Source organism: Anomaloglossus baeobatrachus, chromosome 1 (assembly GCF_048569485.1).
Source record: "Anomaloglossus baeobatrachus isolate aAnoBae1 chromosome 1, aAnoBae1.hap1, whole genome shotgun sequence".
NCBI lineage: Eukaryota > Metazoa > Chordata > Amphibia > Anura > Aromobatidae > Anomaloglossus > Anomaloglossus baeobatrachus.
Genome location: NC_134353.1, coordinates 345,706,855 through 345,725,588, shown reverse-complemented (window position 1 = coordinate 345,725,588; position 18,734 = coordinate 345,706,855). Strand labels below are relative to the sequence as shown.

The 18,734-nt window shown below is 49.5% G+C and overlaps 2 protein-coding genes across 8 annotated transcripts in view; both read right to left on the bottom strand.

Annotated features, from left to right (window-relative positions):
- Nucleotides 1-18,734, bottom strand: part of SEC31A (SEC31 homolog A, COPII component) — a 157,648-nt gene that overhangs the window by 115,953 nt on the left and 22,961 nt on the right. For all 7 annotated transcript variants that reach the window (XM_075352408.1, XM_075352403.1, XM_075352400.1 and 4 more), the window contains exons 5-8: nucleotides 18,251-18,346; nucleotides 5,343-5,483; nucleotides 5,113-5,255; nucleotides 4,888-4,987 (exon numbers count right to left, since the gene is read on the bottom strand). In XM_075352408.1, the coding sequence (XP_075208523.1) occupies nucleotides 4,888-4,987; nucleotides 5,113-5,255; nucleotides 5,343-5,483; nucleotides 18,251-18,346 (480 nt within the window). The remainder of the gene's footprint in view (nucleotides 1-4,887; nucleotides 4,988-5,112; nucleotides 5,256-5,342; nucleotides 5,484-18,250; nucleotides 18,347-18,734) is intronic.
- On the bottom strand, nucleotides 8,418-15,138 carry LOC142292535 (guanidinoacetate N-methyltransferase-like; the record flags this gene model as incomplete). Its single annotated transcript, XM_075337780.1, has 2 exons — nucleotides 8,418-8,563; nucleotides 14,631-15,138. Coding segments are annotated over 2 exons (654 nt in total), but the record flags the coding sequence as incomplete, so codon positions are not given.

Sequence of the window (18,734 nt, the reverse complement as noted above, 5' to 3'; positions counted from 1 at the left end):
GTAAAACCCTTATCAGAGCACCAGGATAAGAAGATCCTCCAAGACCTGTGATAGATCTTGGCGGACGTAGGTTTCCTGGCCTGTCTCATGGTGGCAATGACATCTTGAGATAACCCTGAGGACGCTAGGAGCCAGGACTCAATGGCCACACAGTCAGGTTGAGGGCCACGGAATTCAGGTGGAAAAACGGCCCTTGTGACAGCAAGTCTGGGCGGTCTGGGAGCACCCACGGTTGGCCCACCGTGAGATGCCACAGATCCGGGTACCACGACCGCCTCGGCCAATCTGGAGCGACGAGAATGGCGCGACGACAGTTGGACCTGATCTTGCGCAGCACTCTGGGCAGCATCACCAGAGGAGGAAATACATAAGGCAGTCGAAACTGCGACCAATCCTGAACTGCCGATAGGGCTAGATACACTGCCCTTATCTCCAGAATATTGATCTGAAGGGATGACTCTATCGGAGTCCAGGTTCCCTGAGCCCTGTGGTGGAGAAAAACCGGCCCCCACCCTGACAGGCTCGCGTCCGTGGTGACCACAGCCCAGGTTGGGGGTAGGAAGGATTTTCCCTGCGACAGAAAGTTGGGAAGGAGCCACCACTGAAGTGACGTCTTGGTTGCAAAGGAAAGAGAGACGTTCCTGTCGAGGGAAGTCGACCTCCTGTCCCATTTGCGGAGAATGTCCCATTGGAGTGGCCGCAGATGGAATTGCGCGAAGGGCACTGCCTCCATCGCTGCCACCATCTTCCCCAGGAAGTGCATGAGGCGCCTCAAGGGGTGTGACTGACCCCGAAGAAGAGATTGCACACCTGCCTGCAGCGAAAGCTGTTTGTCCAGCGGTGACTACCGCTGACTGAGTATGAAACTCCATCCCAAGGTACGTCAGTGATTGGGTCGGTGTCAACTTGGATTTTGGGAAGTTGATGATCCACCCGATCTGCTGGAGAGTCGCCAGAGCGACGGAAAGGCTGTTTTGACACGCCATCTGAGAGGGTGCCCTGACCAGAAGATCGTCTAAGTAGGGAATCACCGAGTGGCCCTGAGAGTGTAGGACCGCCACAACAGATGCCATGACCTTGGTGAACACCCGTGGGGCTGTCGCCAGGCCGAAAGGCAATGCCACGAACTGAAGGTGTTCGTCCCCGATGGCGAAACGCAAAAAGCGTTGATGTTCGGATGCGATCGGCACATGGAGATAAGCATCCTTGATGTCGATCGATGCTAGGAAGTCTCCTTGTGACATCGAAGCGATGACCGAGCGGAGAGATTCCATCCGAAACCGTCTGGTGCTCACATGTCTGTTTAGCAGTTTGAGGTCCAGAACGGGACGGAACGAGCCGTCCTTCTTTGGCACCACAAACAAGTTGGAGTAAAAGCCGCGACCATGTTCCTGGGGGGGAACAGGGATCACAACTCCTTCTGTCTTCAGAGCGTTCACCGCCTGAAAAAGTGCATCGGCTCGCTCGGGGGGCGGAGAGGTTCTGAAGAAACGAGTCGGGGGACGAGAGCTGAACTCTATCCTGTAACCGTGAGACAGAATGTCTCTCACCCATCGGTCTTGAACATGTGGCCACCAGGCGTCGCAAAAGCGGGAGAGCCTGCCACCGACCGAGGATGTGGTTCGGGGATGCCGAGAGTCATGAAGAGGCCGCCTTGGAGGCATTGCCTCCGGCGGGTTTCTGGGGGCGTGGCTTAGCCCGCCACGCATAGGAGTTCCTCTGGCCTTTCTCCGGCCTGCTGGACGAAGAGGATTGAGGCTTGGCGGAGGGACGAAAGGACCGAAACCTCGATTGTATTTTCCTTTCCTGAGGTCTCTTCGGTTTGGACTGGGGTAAGGAGGAGTCCTTTCCCTTGGATTCCTTAATAATCTCATCCAATCGTTCGCCAAACAAGCGGTCGCCAGAAAACGGCAAACCGGTTAAGAACCTCTTGGAAGCCGAGTCTGCCTTCCGTTCGCGCAGCCACATGGCCCTGCGGACTGCCACAGAGTTAGCGGATGCCACCGCTGCACGGCTAGCAGAGTCTAGAACTGCGTTCATGGCGTAGGAAGAAAAAGCTGACGCCTGAGAAGTCAAAGACGCAACCTGCGGAGCAGAATTACGTGTGACCGCATTAATCTCAGCCAGACAAGCTGAGATAGCTTGTAGTGCCCACACGGCTGCAAAAGCCGGGGCAAAAGACGCGCCCGTGGCTTCATAGATGGATTTCACCAGGAGCTCTATCTGCCTGTCAGTGGCATCCTTTAGCGATGAGCCATCTGCAACCGATACCACAGATCTAGCCGCCAATCTAGAGACTGGGGGATCCACCTTGGGACATAGAGCCCAACCCTTAACTACGTCAGAGGGGAAGGGGTAACGTGTGTCAGTAAGGCGCTTAGTAAAGCGCTTGTCCGGAACCGCTCTGGGCTTCTGGACAGCATCTCTGAAGTTAGAGTGATCGAAAAACGCACTCCGTGTACGTTTAGGGAACCGAAACTGGTGTTTCTCCTGCTGAGAAGTCGACTCCTCTACAGGTGGCGGCGGGGGAGATATATCTAACACCTGGTTGATGGACGAGATAAGGTCATTTACTATGGCGTCCCCTTCAGGTGTATCAAGGTTGAGAGCAACGTCAGGGTCAGAGCCCTGAGCTGCGACGTCCGCCTCGTCCTCCAGAGAGTCCTCAAGCTGGGAACCCGAGCAGCGTGAATAAGTCAGGGAAGATTCCCAGCGGGCCCGCTTAGCCGGTCTGGGACTGTGGTCCGGGCAGGAGTCCTCCACGTGAGACCTAGGGCCCCCCTGGGAACGCGCTGCGGCGCGGACAGAGAGGGGCCTGGAGGCGACGATCCAACAGGGCCCGGGGCCTGTGTAAGGACCGGTCTGGACTGCAAAGCTTCAAGCAGCTTGGCAGACCATTTGTCCATAGACTGAGCCATGGATTGTGAGAGTGACTCAGAGAGTTTTTCAGCAAAAACGGCAAACTCTGTCCCTGCCGCCTGGACAGGGGGAGCAGGGGGGTCTACCTGAGCCGAGGGGCCCACTAGTGACCGAGGCTCCGGCTGAGCAAGCAAAACAGGGGTTGAGCATTTCTCACAGTGAGGGTAGGTGGAACCCGCAGGTAACTTAGCCGCACAAGAGGTACAGGTCGCAAAATAACCCTGTGCCTTGGCACCCTTGCTCCTTGTGGACGACATGCTGTTGTCTCCTAGGAGAGTGATCACTGAGGGTATATGGGAAAGGGTATACAGCCCGACCGAACAGAAATATATAAATATATAGTATCTATTCTGGCACCCTAAGGGGACCAGCACCGGGTGGCCGGTGTGGCTTACCGACCGCTAAAAAGCGGAGCGTGTGTCCTCCAGATTCCCTGCCTTAGGTCTCCCAGCGTTGCAGAGCTCTTTCCTGGAAATCCTCCACCGGCAGAATGCCAAAAAAATGGCTGCCGGAGCTCTCTGGGGAGGAGTGGGGCCGTGGGCGGCGCTAGAAAAGTGCGGGAATCTGGAGTCCCCACAGTGATCAGTGAGGGGGGAGGAAACATACAGGATGCTCCGGCCCTCACATCCGACGTCAGGTCGGCAGTCCCGCCCTTACCCCTGATAGACAGGCCCGGGGGCGGGAGTTTTGCTACTAGGCCGCAATTGAAGCCGGGGACTAAATTTAAGACCGCGGCCGACAAGCAGGCACGGTCGGCGCGGAAGTCCGCCGGCCGTCACAAATAAGCAGCTGCTGCAGCGTCCGGGATGAAGGCGCTCCATGCACATCCCCCATGGGGACACAGAGTACCTTAGTGATGCAGGGCCCGGTCCCTGAGGATAAATAGACTCCTGTCCGACAGATTCCCACAGGGGCTGCGGAGGGAGCACGGTCCCAGTGAATGGATGACCGCTCAGGATCCCACTTCTCCCAGAGCCGCTAAGGGATGGTGAAGGAGACGGCATGAGGCTCCGGCCTTTGTACCCGCAATGGGTACCTCAACCTTAACAGCACCGCCGACGTAGTGGGGTGAGAAGGGAACATGCCGGGGGCCCCGTGGGGGCCCACTTTTCTTCCAACCGATATAACTAAAATGAGAATGCATGAGTGGATGTGTGCCTCCTTCCACACAAAGCATAAAACTGAGGAGCCCGTGATGCACGGGAGGGTGTATAGGCAGAGGGGAGGGGTTACACTTTTTAAAGTGTAATACTTTGTGTGGCCTCCGGAGGCAGAAGCTATACACCCAATTGTCTGGGTCTCCCAATGGAGCGACAAAGAAATCACTATTTAATCAGCAATAGATTAGAGGACTACTTGGCGTGCTGCAAGGTAGTCCAGCATATCATGAGCTCTCTGTGACCCCGCCCACTTCACTGATTGGCAGCTTTCTGTGTACACTGTATAAGGGTTGAAAGCTGCCAATCAGTGTTGTGGGCGGGGTTATAGAGCTCCATATTCAAATAACTGCTAAATATGCTGCAGGGAAAGTACTGATTTTATCAGAATGACGATCAGGGTCTACATTATGCTGCTCTCATTTGGGGTTTAAAAAAAACTGGGGAAGAGGTATACAGGGTATGAAGGTTTACTAGTCCTCTACCGATAATTTCCTTCTGATAAATCTGTGATTTTATTAAAACGACAGTAAGCAGCCCAGTAATTAACAAAATGTTAGAATCAGGGTCTCTGTCTCTACATCATGCTGCTCTCATATTAGGGGGAAAACCTATTGACGATTCCATTTAAACTATAAAAGAGCCATGGGTTACTTTAAACATTTCCGCATCCTTATCAAGTCTATTGTTATAATGTGTGCAGTTTGTATTGTGAAATCTGGTGACAGGTCCACTTTAACATGTTTTTCTAATACTGTATCACAAAAACGACAATATGCAGATGGTTGAAACTATTTCTATGGCCACTTACCTCTCCAGTGTTAGGGTTGGAGCAGAGTATTTTTGAGTCCTTCCCACAGCTCAGTAACAGTTCTGGGTCTGCTGCACTCCAAGCAATAGCCAAGATGCCCCTGATATAAAAAGAAAAAGCCCAGATATAAAAATCGCTCAAAGTGTGTCCAAGGAAGTAAAAACCAAGATGCTTCGCGGAGAGGATACACCTCCAGTGTCAGGGACTAGATAAGGAGTCACTTACCGTGAATGATTCTCCATCACTCGTAAGGGAGAAGAGGCAAATCTAAGATCCCACATTTGTATCACAGGTAGGCGATCGTCCTCTGAAGACAACACCATCTGTGTGGCGACATCTGGATGCCAAGCCATTCCGGAACAATGCATCTGCACAAACAGTGGTTTTATAATTAATAGATACAAAATAACGTACACTTGCCTATAAGGTTGCAAAGATCTGTGTATTCACGGTACCCTGTTGCTGTGGTCGCTGACTTTAAGAATTGGTTCATTTTTCCGAAGGTCCCAAACTGTGGCTCGGCCGCTGGGGCTAGTAGAAGCCAGAATGTGTTGGACTTGCCTGTTCCATGCAATGCAGCTGATGTCTTCTAGAGGCTGAAAGGTTTCACATCGTAAGTGTTAAACACGCCAACATTGAGGAGTGGGAAATATTTCGGCTAAAAGGAAAGTTTGCTCTAATAAGTGACTTTGTCACATGGTTTTTGACACCCAACCGGAGAGCAAAATGATTTACAGTATATCACAAAAGTGAGTACACCCCTCACATTTTTGTAACTATTTTATTATATCTTTACATGGGACAACACTGAAGATATGAGATATGTGATACAATGTACAGTAGTCAATGTACAACGTGCACTATCTAAATAACTAAACACACAGCCATTAATGTAAAAAACCGCTCAAAATAAGTGAGTACACCCCTGAGTGAAAATGGTTAAATTGTGCCCAATTAGCCATTTTCTCTCCCCAGAGTCATGTGACTCATTAGTGTTACAAGGTCTCAGGTGTGAATGGGGAGCAGGTGTGTTAAATCTAGTGTTATCTCTCACACACTCTCTCATACTGGTCACTGGAAGCTCAGCATGGCACCTCATGGCAAAGAATTCTCTGAGGATCTTGAAAAAACAATTGTTTCTCTACATACAGATGGCCTAGGCTATAAGAAGATTACCACCACCCTGAAAATAAACTGCAGCATGGTGGCCAAGATCATAAAGCGGTTTAACAAGACAGGGTCCACTCAGAACAGACCTTGCCATGGTAGATCAAAGAAGTTGAGCATATCCAGAGGTGATCTTTTCAAAATCGGCATGTAAGTCCAGCCACCATTGCTGCAGAAGTTAAAGGGGTTGGGGTCAGCCTGTCAGTGCTCAGACCATACGCCCCACACTGCATCAAATTGTTTTTCATGGCTGGCATCCCAGAAGGAAGCTTCTTCTAAAGATAATGCACAAGAAAGCCTGCTGCAAACAGTTTTCTGAAGACAAGCAGAGTACAGGACATGGATTACTGGAACCATGCCCTGTAGTCGAGTGAGACCAAGAAAAACGTATTTGGTTCAGATGGTGTGTGGCAGTAGCCAGGAGAGGAGCACAAAGACAAGTGTGTCTTGAATACAGTTATGGGGGTGGTAGTGTCATGGTTTGGGGCTGCATGAAAGCTGCCGACTGTGGGGAGCTACAGTTCATTGAGGAAACCATGAATGCCAACATGTACTGTGACATACTGAGACAGAGCATGATCCTCTCCTTTTGTATTACAATATGATAACAGCCCCAAGCACACCTCAAAGATAACCACTGCCTTCCTAAAGAAACTGAGGGTAAAGGTACAGGACTGGCCGAGCATGTCTCCAGACCTAAACCCTATTGAGCATTTGTGGGGCCTCCTCAAATGAAAGGTGGAGGAGCGCAAAGTCTCTAACATCCACCAGCTCTGTGATGTCGTCATAGAAGAATGGAAGAGGATTCCAGTGGCTCCTGCGAAGCTCTAGTGAACGCTTTGCCCAAGAGAGTTAAGTTTATACTGTTATACAAGTTGTACACTGAGTACATTAAATTGTGCCAATGTGTCATATCTCAAATGTTGTCCCATGAAAAGACATAATGAAATATTTACAAGAAGGGGTGTACTCACTTTGTGATATACTGTAGGTGCAGAAACCCTAATTAGACTATGTGCGCACACTGAATCTTTGTGGTGACTACAAAGATGCACATTTTTGGCCCCCCCAAAACGCAACCACGGCAAAAGCGCTACATCTAAAGCTCACAGCGAGCGCCATAGAACATGACTGCCCGCTGTGAGCTCCACAAAAGTAAAACTACCAAAACTGCACCCGAAAAAGGCGGCAAAAAACACAGCGTGTGCACATAGCCTTACAGCGGTGTTTCAGTTACTGAACTGCATGTTGCAGTTTTGATAAGATCACTCGTATTTGCTACAGATTTACCATTTTTCTGAATGCTGAGCTCAGAATAACCCTGCTCACACCACTGATTAACTGCTTTCTATGTACCCTGTGTATAGAAAGAATCCTGCCAATCAGTGGTGGGGGTGGGGTTATACAGAGCTTATCAATATGGAGGACTACATTTCAGCAGGTTTACTAGTCCTCTAGTGACAAGTGCTTTGTTATAAGATATAGGGCTGTACCATAAAGTGGATCTCTGCCTATAAGCACTACAAAGCAATATGGCATCAAAGGGTCTGCAGCAGAATTCCCTAATAAGAGCAATGCCGGCTACAGTAATAGTACAGATAAGAGTATATGGGCATAGGAAAACCACTATGTAGCTAGCCATAGGGGCTTCGGACTGTTTACTGAATGGCTATAGTAAATCAAAATAATAATCAGACTAATCAGACGATCAATAAAGGTTCTGCGGCCAAGACTGGGCTTCTATAAATGGAAACCTGACAAAAGAGGAAAAAAAACAAAAACACAAACAGTATCTGTCAAAGGTTTGGACACACCAGTTCATGCAATGGTTTTCCTTGTTCTTTTTGGACTATGCACATTTGTAGATTCAGACTGAAGGCAGCAAAACTATGAAGGAACACACATGAAAAAGTAAAGAAACAAGTGTGAAACAAACCAGAATATGTACTAAAACCTTAAATGCCTCAACGTATCCCCCTTTTTCTCAGATGACAGCTTTATATACCCATTACATTCTCTCAAGCAGCTTCATCAGGTAGTCAGCTGTAATATCTTCCAATGAACAAGTATGCTTTGTCAAGAGTTAATTTGTGGATTCGTCGGCCTTCACAAAGTGTTTGCAACCATCAGGTGTGCTCTGCAGAGGCAGTGGTGGTACACAATTCCATATAGTGCAGAGCTGTATTCTATACATTTTCTAAGCCAGGATATATCAAGAACCACTCAACTAAGTAAAGAGAAATGACAGTTCATCATGAAGACATAAAGGTCATCTGGAAAATTGCTGGAAGCTTTAAAGGTAACTTCAAGTGCAGCCATGAAAACCATCAATCATTAAGATGACCAAAGAATCCTTGCACTACTTAAGCCTTGATAATAGTGGGTGTGATCATTTTGGGAAAGGCGTAGTATCTGCATTCCTTAGGGGGGATAAGATCCATCACAGTTGTGCTAATGTTGTTCTGCTTGAATCCAGCATCCAACAGTTGAGGTATCCGAGTCTCCTGAAGAAGGGAATTTTGTTACTTACCGTAAATTCCTTTTCTTCTAGCTCTTATTGGGAGACCCAGACGATTGGGGTATAGCTACTGCCCTCTGGAGGCCACACAAAGCACTACATCAAAAGTGCAAGGCCCCTCCCCCTCTGGCTATACCCCCCCCGTGGTATCACGGGTTCTCCAGTTTTAGTGCCAAAGCAAGAAGGAGGAAGCCAATAACTGGTTTAAACAAATTAACTCCGAATAACATCGGAGAACTGAAAAACCGTTCAACATGAACAACATGTGTACCCGCAAACAACAAAAAAACATCCCGAAGGACAACAGGGCGGGTGCTGGGTCTCCCAATAAGAGCTAGAAGAAAAGGAATTTACGGTAAGTAACAAAATTCCCTTCTTCTTCAGCGCTCTATTGGGAGACCCAGACGATTGGGACGTCCAAAAGCTGTCCCTGGGTGGGTAAAGAAATACCTCATGTTAGAGCTGCAAAACAGCCCTCCCCTACGGGGGTGTCACTGCCGCCTGCAGGACTCTTCTACCTAAGCTGGCATCCGCCGAAGCATAGGTATGCACCTGATAATGCTTGGTGAAAGTGTGCAGACTGGACCAGGTAGCTGCCTGGCACACCTGTTGAGCCGAAGCCTGGTGACGTAATGCCCAGGACGCACCCACGGCTCTGGTTGAGTGGGCTTTTAGCCCTGAAGGAACCGGAAGCCCCGCAGAACGGTAGGCCTCTAGAATTGGTTCTTTGATCCATCGAGCCAGGGTGGCTTTAGAAGCCTGCAACCCCTTGCGCGGACCAGCGACAAGGACAAAAAGTGCATCGGCACGGCGCATGGGCGCCGTGCGGGAAATGTAGATTCTGAGTGCTCTCACCAGATCTAGCAAACGTAAGTCCTTTTCGTACCGGTGAACCGGATGAGGACAAAAAGAAGGCAAGGATATATCCTGATTAAGATGAAAAGAGGATACGACCTTAGGGAGAAACTCCGGAATAGGGCGTAGCACTACCTTGTCCTGGTGGAACACCAGGAAGGGAGCCTTGGATGACAGAGCTGCCAGCTCCGACACTCGCCGAAGCGATGTGATCGCAACAAGAAACGCCACTTTCTGTGACAGCCGAGAAAAGGAAACTTCCTTCAGAGGCTCGAAGGGCGGCTTCTGGAGAGTAACTAGTACCCTGTTCAGATCCCATGGATCTAACGGCCGCTTGTACGGGGGCACAATATGACAGACCCCCTGCAGGAACGTGCGCACCTTAGAAAGACGTGCTAGACGCTTCTGAAAAAACACGGATAGTGCCGAAACTTGCCCTTTAAGGGAGCTGAGCGACAAGCCCTTTTCTAACCCCGATTGCAGGAAGGAAAGAAACTTGGGCAATGCAAATGGCCAGGGAGACACTCCCTGAGCAGAGCACCAGGATAAGAAAATCTTCCACGTTCTGTGGTAGATCTTAGCCGAATTCGACTTTCTAGCTTGTCTCATTGTGGCAACGACTCCTTGAGATAATCCTGCAGATGCTAGGATCCAGGACTCAATGGCCACACAGTCAGGTTCAGGGCCGCAGAATTCTGATGGAAAAACGGCCCTTGGGACAGTAAGTCTGGTCGGTCTGGCAGTGACCACGGTCGACCGATCGTGAGATGCCACAGATCCGGATACCACGACCTCCTCGGCCAGTCTGGAGCGACGAGTATGATGCGGCTGCACTCGGATCTGATCTTGCGTAGCACTCTGGGCAAGAGCGCCAGAGGCGGAAACACGTATGGGAGCTGAAACTGCGACCAATCTTGAACCAAGGCGTCTGCCGCCAGAGCTCTTTGATCGCGCGACCTCGCCATGAATGCCGGGACCTTGTTGTTGTGCCGGGATGCCATTAGGTCGACGTCCGGCACTCCCCAGCGGCGACAGATTTCCTGAAACACGTCCGGGTGAAGGGACCATTCCCCTGCGTCCATGCCCTGGCGACTGAGGAAGTCTGCTTCCCAGTTTTCTACGCCTGGGATGTGAACCGCGGATATGGTGGATGCTCTGTCCTCCACCCACATTAGAATGCGCCGGACTTCTTGGAAGGCTTGCCGACTGCGCGTCCCTCCTTGGTGGTTGATGTATGCCACCGCTGTGGAGTTGTCCGACTGGATTCGGATCTGCTTTCCTTCCAGCCACTGTTGGAAGGCTAGTAGGGCAAGATACACTGCCCTGATTTCCAGAACATTGATCTGAAGGGTGGACTCCTGCGGAGTCCACGTCCCCTGAGCCCTGTGGTGGAGAAATACTGCTCCCCACCCTGACAGACTCGCATCTGTCGTGACTACTGCCCAGGATGGGGGCAGGAAGGATCTTCCCTGAGACAATGAGGTGGGAAGGAGCCACCATTGTAGGGAGTCCTTGGCCGTCTGGGAAAGCGAGACTTTCCTGTCCAGGGACGTTGACTTCCCGTCCCATTGGCGGAGAATGTCCCATTGAAGTGGGCGCAGATGAAACTGCGCAAAGGGAACTGCTTCCATGGCTGCCACCATCTTCCCTAGGAAATGCATGAGGCGCCGCAAGGGATGCAACTGGCCCTGCAGGAGAGATTGCACCCCTGTCTGTAGTGACCGCTGCTTGTTCAGCGGAAGCTTCACTATCGCTGCTAGAGTATGAAACTCCATGCCAAGATACGTTAGTGATTGAGTCGGTGATAGGATCGACTTTGGAAAGTTGATGATCCATCCGAAAGACTGTAGGGTCTCCAGCGTAGCATTCAGGCTGTGCTGACATGCCTCTTGAGAGGGAGCTTTGACCAATAAATCGTCTAGGTAAGGGATCACCGAGTGTCCCTGAGAGTGCAAGACTGCTACCACCGCCGCCATGACCTTGGTGAAGACCCGTGGGGCTGTCGCCAGACCAAATGGCAGAGCTACGAACTGAAAATGGTCGTCTCCTATCACAAAACGTAGAAAACGTTGATGTTCTGTAGCAATTGGCACGTGGAGATAAGCATCTTTGATGTCTATTGAGGCAAGGAAGTCTCCTCTGGACATTGAGGCAATGACAGAACGCAGGGTTTCCATCCGGAACTTCCTGGCGTGCACATGTTTGTTGAGCCGTTTTAGGTCCAGAACAGGACGGAACGAGCCGTCCTTTTTTGGAACCACAAAGAGATTGGAGTAAAACCCTTGCCCTTGTTCCTGAGGAGGGACTGGGATCACCACTCCTTCCGCTCTTAGGGAGTCCACCGCCTGCAGCAGAGCATCTGCTCGGTCTGGATGTGGGGAGGTTCTGAAGAACCGAGCTGGAGGACGAGAATTGAACTCGATTCTGTACCCGCGAGACAAAATGTCCGTCACCCACCGGTCTTTGACCTGTGACATCCAAATGCCGGAAAAGCGGGAGAGCCTGCCCCCGACCGGCGATGCGGAGGGAGGGGGCTGGAAGTCATGAGGTAGCCGCTTTGGAAGCGGTACCTCCATTTGCTTTCTTGGGGCGCGTGTGAGCCCGCCACGAATCTGAGTTTCTTTGCGTCCTCTGAGTCCCTTTGGACGAGGTAAATGGTGTCTTGCCCGAACCTCGAAAGGACTGAAACCTCTGCTGCCACTTTTTCTGCTGAGGTTTGGTTGTTCTGGGTTGTGGTAAAGAGGAGTCTTTACCCTTGGACTGCTTAATGATATCAGCCAATGGCTCGCCAAACAGTCTATCTCTAGATAAAGGCAAACTGGTTAAACATTTTTTGGAACCAGCATCTGCTTTCCAGTCCTTTAACCACAAGGCTCTGCGCAAAACTACCGAATTGGCGGACGCCATTGAGGTGCGACTGGTAGATTCTAGGACCGCATTGATAGCGTAAGACGCAAACGCCGACATCTGCGTGGTAAGGTGCGCCACTTGCGGCACTGCTGGATGTATGATAGCATCCACTTTTGCTAAGCCAGCTGAAATAGCCTGGAGTGCCCATACGACTGCGAATGCCGGAGCAAACGACGCGCCGATAGCTTCATAGACAGATTTTAACCAAAGGTCCATCTGTCTGTCATTGGCATCTTTAAGTGAAGCGCCATCCTCCACTGCAACTATGGACCTAGCTGCGAGTTTGGAAATCGGGGGGTCTACCTTTGGACACTGTGTCCAGCGCTTGACCACCTCAGGGGGGAAAGGGAAACGCGTATCTTTAGATCGTTTAGAGAAACGCCTTTCTGGGTGAGCGTCGTGCTTCTGGATTGATTCTCTGAAGTCAGCGTGATCCAACAAAGCACTCAATTTACGCTTGGGATAAAGGAAACGAAACTTCTCCTGCTCCGCAGCCGCCTCTTCTGCTGAAGGGGCTGGGGGAGAAATATCCAACAGCCTATTGATGGCTGAGATAAGGTCGTTTACCATGGCATCCCCATCAGGGGTATCCAGGTTGAGAGGGGTTCCAGGAATGGATTCCTGATCACTCTCATCAGACACATCACAGGGAGACTGATTGCGCTGAGACCCTGAGCAGTGTGATGACGTCGAGGGTCTTTCCCAGCGAGCTCGCTTAGGGTGGCTGGGGCTATCATCTGAGTCATAATCCTCGGCCTGTGAAGCCGGGGACCCCCCTGTGGGCTGGATTAATTCCAAGTGAGGGGGACCTGAGGACAGAGGCCTCGCCGTGCCCAAAGACTGAGCCCCATGCATAGATTGCAAGGTTTCAAGGATTTTTGCCATAGACACAGACATATTATCAGCAAAAACTGCAAAGTCTGTCCCTGTCACCGGGGCAGAACTTACAAGCGTCTCAGCCTGGGTCACTACCTCTCCTGACTCCGGCTGGCGAAGCAGCACCGGGTCGGAGCATTGCACACAATGGGGGTCATCGGAGCCTGCTGGTAGATTAGCCCCACATGCAGCACACGCAGTATACACAGCCCTAGCCTTGGCAGCCTTGCGTTTTGAGGATGGCATGTTGTTGCTTCCACAGAGGGATCTGGGAGATGCAGCCAGAAGCGACCTCACAGTGCAAGAAATACAATATCTCTATATCCTACACAGTACACCGATACACCGTGAGGCACTAGAGGGACCAGCACAGAAAAATCGCTTACCGCCCGCTTAAAAAGCGGGTGTGTGGTCGCCAGATAGCCCCTAGTCCAGGTCTCCCAGAGCCTTGCGTCCTTCCTCCAGCCAGACTGCATGTAATGGCTGCCGGCGTCCTGAGAGAGAAGGGGGGCGGGCCCTGGGCGTTCCTGGCTAAGAGCGGGAAGCCTGCTTCCCTCTGTGCCTAGTGTGAGGGCTGGAGCATGTAAATCAGGCTCCAGCCCTCGTCGCTGCTAGCGAACAGCGTCTCTCCCCTACCCTGAATGACAGGGTGGGGGCGGGAACGAATCGGAGCTGCCGGCGTCCTAGGCCCAAAAAGCCGGGGACTCAATTTATAACCGCCGCCGCCGTAAAAGCGCGGACGGCGGATCCCCGGCGCACCACAAGTCACAGCAGCGCCGCCCGGTCCAGAGGGGGTCGGCGCTGCGTTCCCATACACAAAAAATCCCCCAGTAATCTGTAGGGACACTAACTCCAACGTTGCGGTCCCCGGCGCACTACAACACCCAGCCAGCCCGGAGTGTGTCTGTGCCTGCCGGGGACACAGAGTACCTGTATGATGCAGGGCCTGTCCCTGATCGTACTCCTGCTCCGTCTCCATCAGGTTCTAATGGGTCTGTGGATGGAGCCCGGCGTCAGAGCTGAGAGGCCGGCAGGATCCCACTTCCACAGAGCCCTACCAGGGGATGTGGAAGGAAAACAGCATGTCAGGCTCCAGCCCTGTACCAGCAATAGGTACCTCAACCTTACAACACCATCCAGGGGTGAGAAGGGAGCATGCTGGGGACACTATATGTGTCCTCTTTTCTTCCATCCGAAATAGTCAGCAGCTACTGCTGACTAAAATCTGTGGAGCTATGCATGGAATGTCTGACCTCCTTCGCACACAAAGCTAAAACTGGAGAACCCGTGATACCACGGGGGGGGGTATAGCCAGAGGGGGAGGGGCCTTGCACTTTTGATGTAGTGCTTTGTGTGGCCTCCAGAGGGCAGTAGCTATACCCCAATCGTCTGGGTCTCCCAATAGAGCGCTGAAGAAACATTTTTTCTAAATCATTGTATTTAGTCTTCAAAAACTCTCCCCAAGATGTCAAGTTACAGTATGTAAGGACTCCACCAGGCTTCAATTGGCGGTAAGCATGAGCCTTAAAAAAGTTGAACTGTTGTGTATGCCAGGTCTCCTCAGACATAGGATATGTGTCATATAAAATACCATCAAAGTGGCCATCTGGTAAAATAGGTACCATATCTTCCCAAAGCCCTTTCAGTGGTACAATCTTATGAGGTTGTGTTTTGGCCCATTCCAGTAGCCTCTGGAATACCCCATTGTTACACTCCACAATCCAGTGCTCGTCAATGTTATAGTCTTCCACTTTAATAGCCGCTATCGCTATGTCAAAGCCCAGCTCTAGCACACGGCCACCTTTACTCCCTGCCACCTCTGCCAAGCTGTGCATATAGGGGGTCTCCCATCTCTCCATAACTGGTTTGCCCATGAATTCTAGGTGAGTGTCGGTCACATTGTACCCCGCATCGGCGCTGTGCCAGGAAGTTCAGTGAGTTCTCTAAGTGAAACCATGGCTTCAGAGAAAATCTTTGTGGACGGGGAGAGCTGCAAAGCTTCCTGGCACAGCGCTGATGCGGTGTACAATGTGACCGACACTCACCTAGAAATCATGGGCAAACCGGTTATGGAGAGATGGGAGACCCCCTATATGCACAGCTTGGCAGGGGTAGCAGCCAGTAAAGCTGGCTGTGTACTAGAGCTGGGTTTTGGCATAATCATTAAGATGAATCTGGCTCTGATGAGAAAGACCTAGAACTACCTCTACTGTAGAGGATAAGTTCTTCGGAGTTACCAGCCTAACAAATCACAAATTAACAGCACCTCACATAACAACCCTTATAAATTGTGCATAGTCAACAAGTAGCAAACACATATCAATATCAACTGTCTAGAGACTGCAAAAAGATCTTTCAGAATGAATTGCTACAAACAAGCTACTTCTGAGGACCGCAAACACGAAGAAAAGACTTGGTTGGAGAAAGCAACGCAACATTAGGTCAGTGGAAATCTGTACTGTAAATAATATCACTGATTTAAGGTGGACAAATGTGATAAAACATTCCCACTGTACCTAAAATAATTCTACCCAAATCAATCCCTTTTAATGGGGATTTGGATATTAAAGCAATGCATTCAAGGGTTAATGTTGGAATACGTATAAGGAGCTTTGCTAATAAGATCAGCCTTCCAGAGATGCTGAATTGGGATATAGCTATAACTAGCCTGTTTTAGCCCTATATATAGATATATATATATATATATATAGAGGAAATAGGCAATATTATAGGGTGCATATGGGTGGCATAATCCACATCGATGTATGTCAGCCACCAGATGGAAACAGTAAATGACTGGTCTTCTTGTTTATATTGAATCCAACCAATTATAAAGAAAGAGACACACAAAGAAAGATCTACTGATGTCTCATAGCGCTATCCTAATATGATTGCACTCTTGCCCTTTAAAATGATGTGGGCTGCATTATTGTCCTATTATAAAGGAGATGAAGATGAAAGGCTTGCTCCACAATTATTGCACTATTGTCCTATTTCAGTTACCGACGCTATATTATACAACTCTTCGATAGCTGTCCTTTACATAAGATAAATGTTCATAAGCAGCTTAACTGAAGAGTAGCAGACTGGGGCTTTTTATGAAGTGCCTCTTGGTCTGATCCCTTTTAGATAACGATATTTCTATTTCCTCTGTTTGTAAGATTACCCTAGTAGCTTGCATTGCACTTTCCTTACTAATATTAGTTACAAATGAGGCGCATACTTGGAGTGAAGTTACAATTGAATTCCTGCCTGCCATTGTACATTATTAACAGGTGATATACTAGAATAAACATACTTTTCAGGGTTAATGCTGCTTAGTAATATCACAGTGGTACAGTGCAATATGCCTGAACGTGTTTTGCCCACCTAAGTTTATGGTTGGCACATCAGGGGGCTTAACACAACAAAAAATATGCCCCATTTGTTTCAGCATTTAGGGGTGTAGCAGCAGAGTTGCATGACAACTGACCACGATGAGAGCCACGCACAGACACCAAGCTGAAATAACTTAGTGTCCACCCAAAGCTGTGACGCTGGTCTGAACCGACTATTCAAGTCGTCCAACAGAGCAGACCAATGACAGGAAACAGCGTCATACCCACACACGCGCGTTACCGGGGCCAGGGCTGTAAATTAGGTAGCAAGACGAAGAAACACTTGCTATGCAAAATAATAGCAGAGAAGAAACTCATTATATGTAAAATGAGAGGAATATCATATAGTCCTTATCCTACTCAAGGACCCTATTTTGAGGCATCTGGTTTCCACTTATTGGAAGCATCATTTGTGTTGCAACAGGATAGTGACCCAAAATACACCTATAGGCTATGTAAAGGGCTATGTGGCTAAGGAGAAACATGAAGTGCTATGTTAGATGATATGGCCTCCATAATCACCCTACCTCAATCCAATTGAGAATGTTTAGGATGAATTGTACCGTAGAGTGAACGCGAAGTAGCCAAGAAGTGCTCAGTTCCTTTTTAAACACCTGTTGGGAGCCATTCCAAGAGACAACCTGGTGGAGCTGAAATTGCCCAGCTCCACTTGAAACTCCTTCAAGACTGTTGTGAGCCATTCTAAGTGATTACCTGGTGGAGCTGTAAGTTCTTATCTCCTCTAGAAACCCTTTCAAGACTGTTGTAAGCCATTCCGAGTGATTACCTGGTGGAGCTGTAAGTGCTTATCTCCTCTAGAAACCCCTTCAAGACTGTTGTAAGCCATTCCAGGAGACTACCTGGTGGAGCTGAAAGTGCCCAGTTCCTCTGGAAACTCCTTGAAGACTGTTGGAAGCCATTCCAGGTGACTAAAGGCTCTTTTACACACTGAAACTTTCTAGCGATCTCACCAGCGATCCCAACCTGGCCGGGATCGCTACAAAGTCTCTGGTGAGCTGTCAAACAGGCAAACCTGGCCACCGACGTAACAACAATCCGGACCTGCAGAACGACCTAGCTAGTCATTGGGGACGTTGTAAAGCAGCTTTTTGAAAGGGAAGTCGCTGACGAAGTCGCTGTAAAGTCCCCTTTACACACTAAAACTTTGCTGCACAGCGGGAAACAAAGGACCAAAGAATGGTCCTGAACGATTTGGAGCGATCAGCAACTTCACAGCAGGGGCCAGGTTGCTGATGTGTTTCACACACTGCAATGTCGCTGGGGAGGTCGCTATAATGTCACAAAACCGGTGACGTTACAGCGATGTCGTTTGCGATGTTGCAGTGTGTAAAGCCACCTTAACTGATGGAGCTGTAAGTGGATGTAAAGCTATCATCAGAGTAAAAGGGGGGATTTGGTATGTTTCACACATTTCTTTACCTCTTGTTTCCTTTGAGCTTTTTATGTCTTCAGTCATGTGCACATTCCAATAAGACAATAAAATAATATAAGATTGTACTATACTTGACACCTCTTGACAGATATCTGCCATCAGTCAGCATCTATCATGCTTGTCCGTGTCATGAAATGGCACTAATTGCAGACAAAAATAGTCTAAACTGGCCCTTTCGGGTGACTAAAATCGCCCATTTTATGTTACCTGAGATTTAGCTCCAGGGGTCATGGGGACAGCTAAATGATTACAATCCCAAATGTAAATTTCAGATTCATTGGCCCCAGATGCGAAAAGATTGGTCTGTAACAAAAAAAAGCAAAAAATGATTATAGAGCTACTGAAAATGTAGTCCAAATAAAAGCACATGAACCACTAATGTAAGGCAGGCTTTGCACACTACGACATCGCAGGTGCGATATCGGTGGGGTCAAATCGAAAGTGACGCACATCCGGCGTCGCAGTCGATATCATAGTGTGTAAATCCTTTTTGATACGATTAACGAGCGCAAAAGCGCCGTTATCATATCATCAGTGTAGGGTCCGACATTTCCATAATTTGGCAGCAGTGACAGGTATAATGTTGTTCCTTGTTCCTGCGGCAGCACACATCGCTGTGTATGAAGCCGAAGGAGCGAGGAACATCTCCTACCTACGTCACCGCGTCTAATGCCGGCTCTGCGGAAGGAAG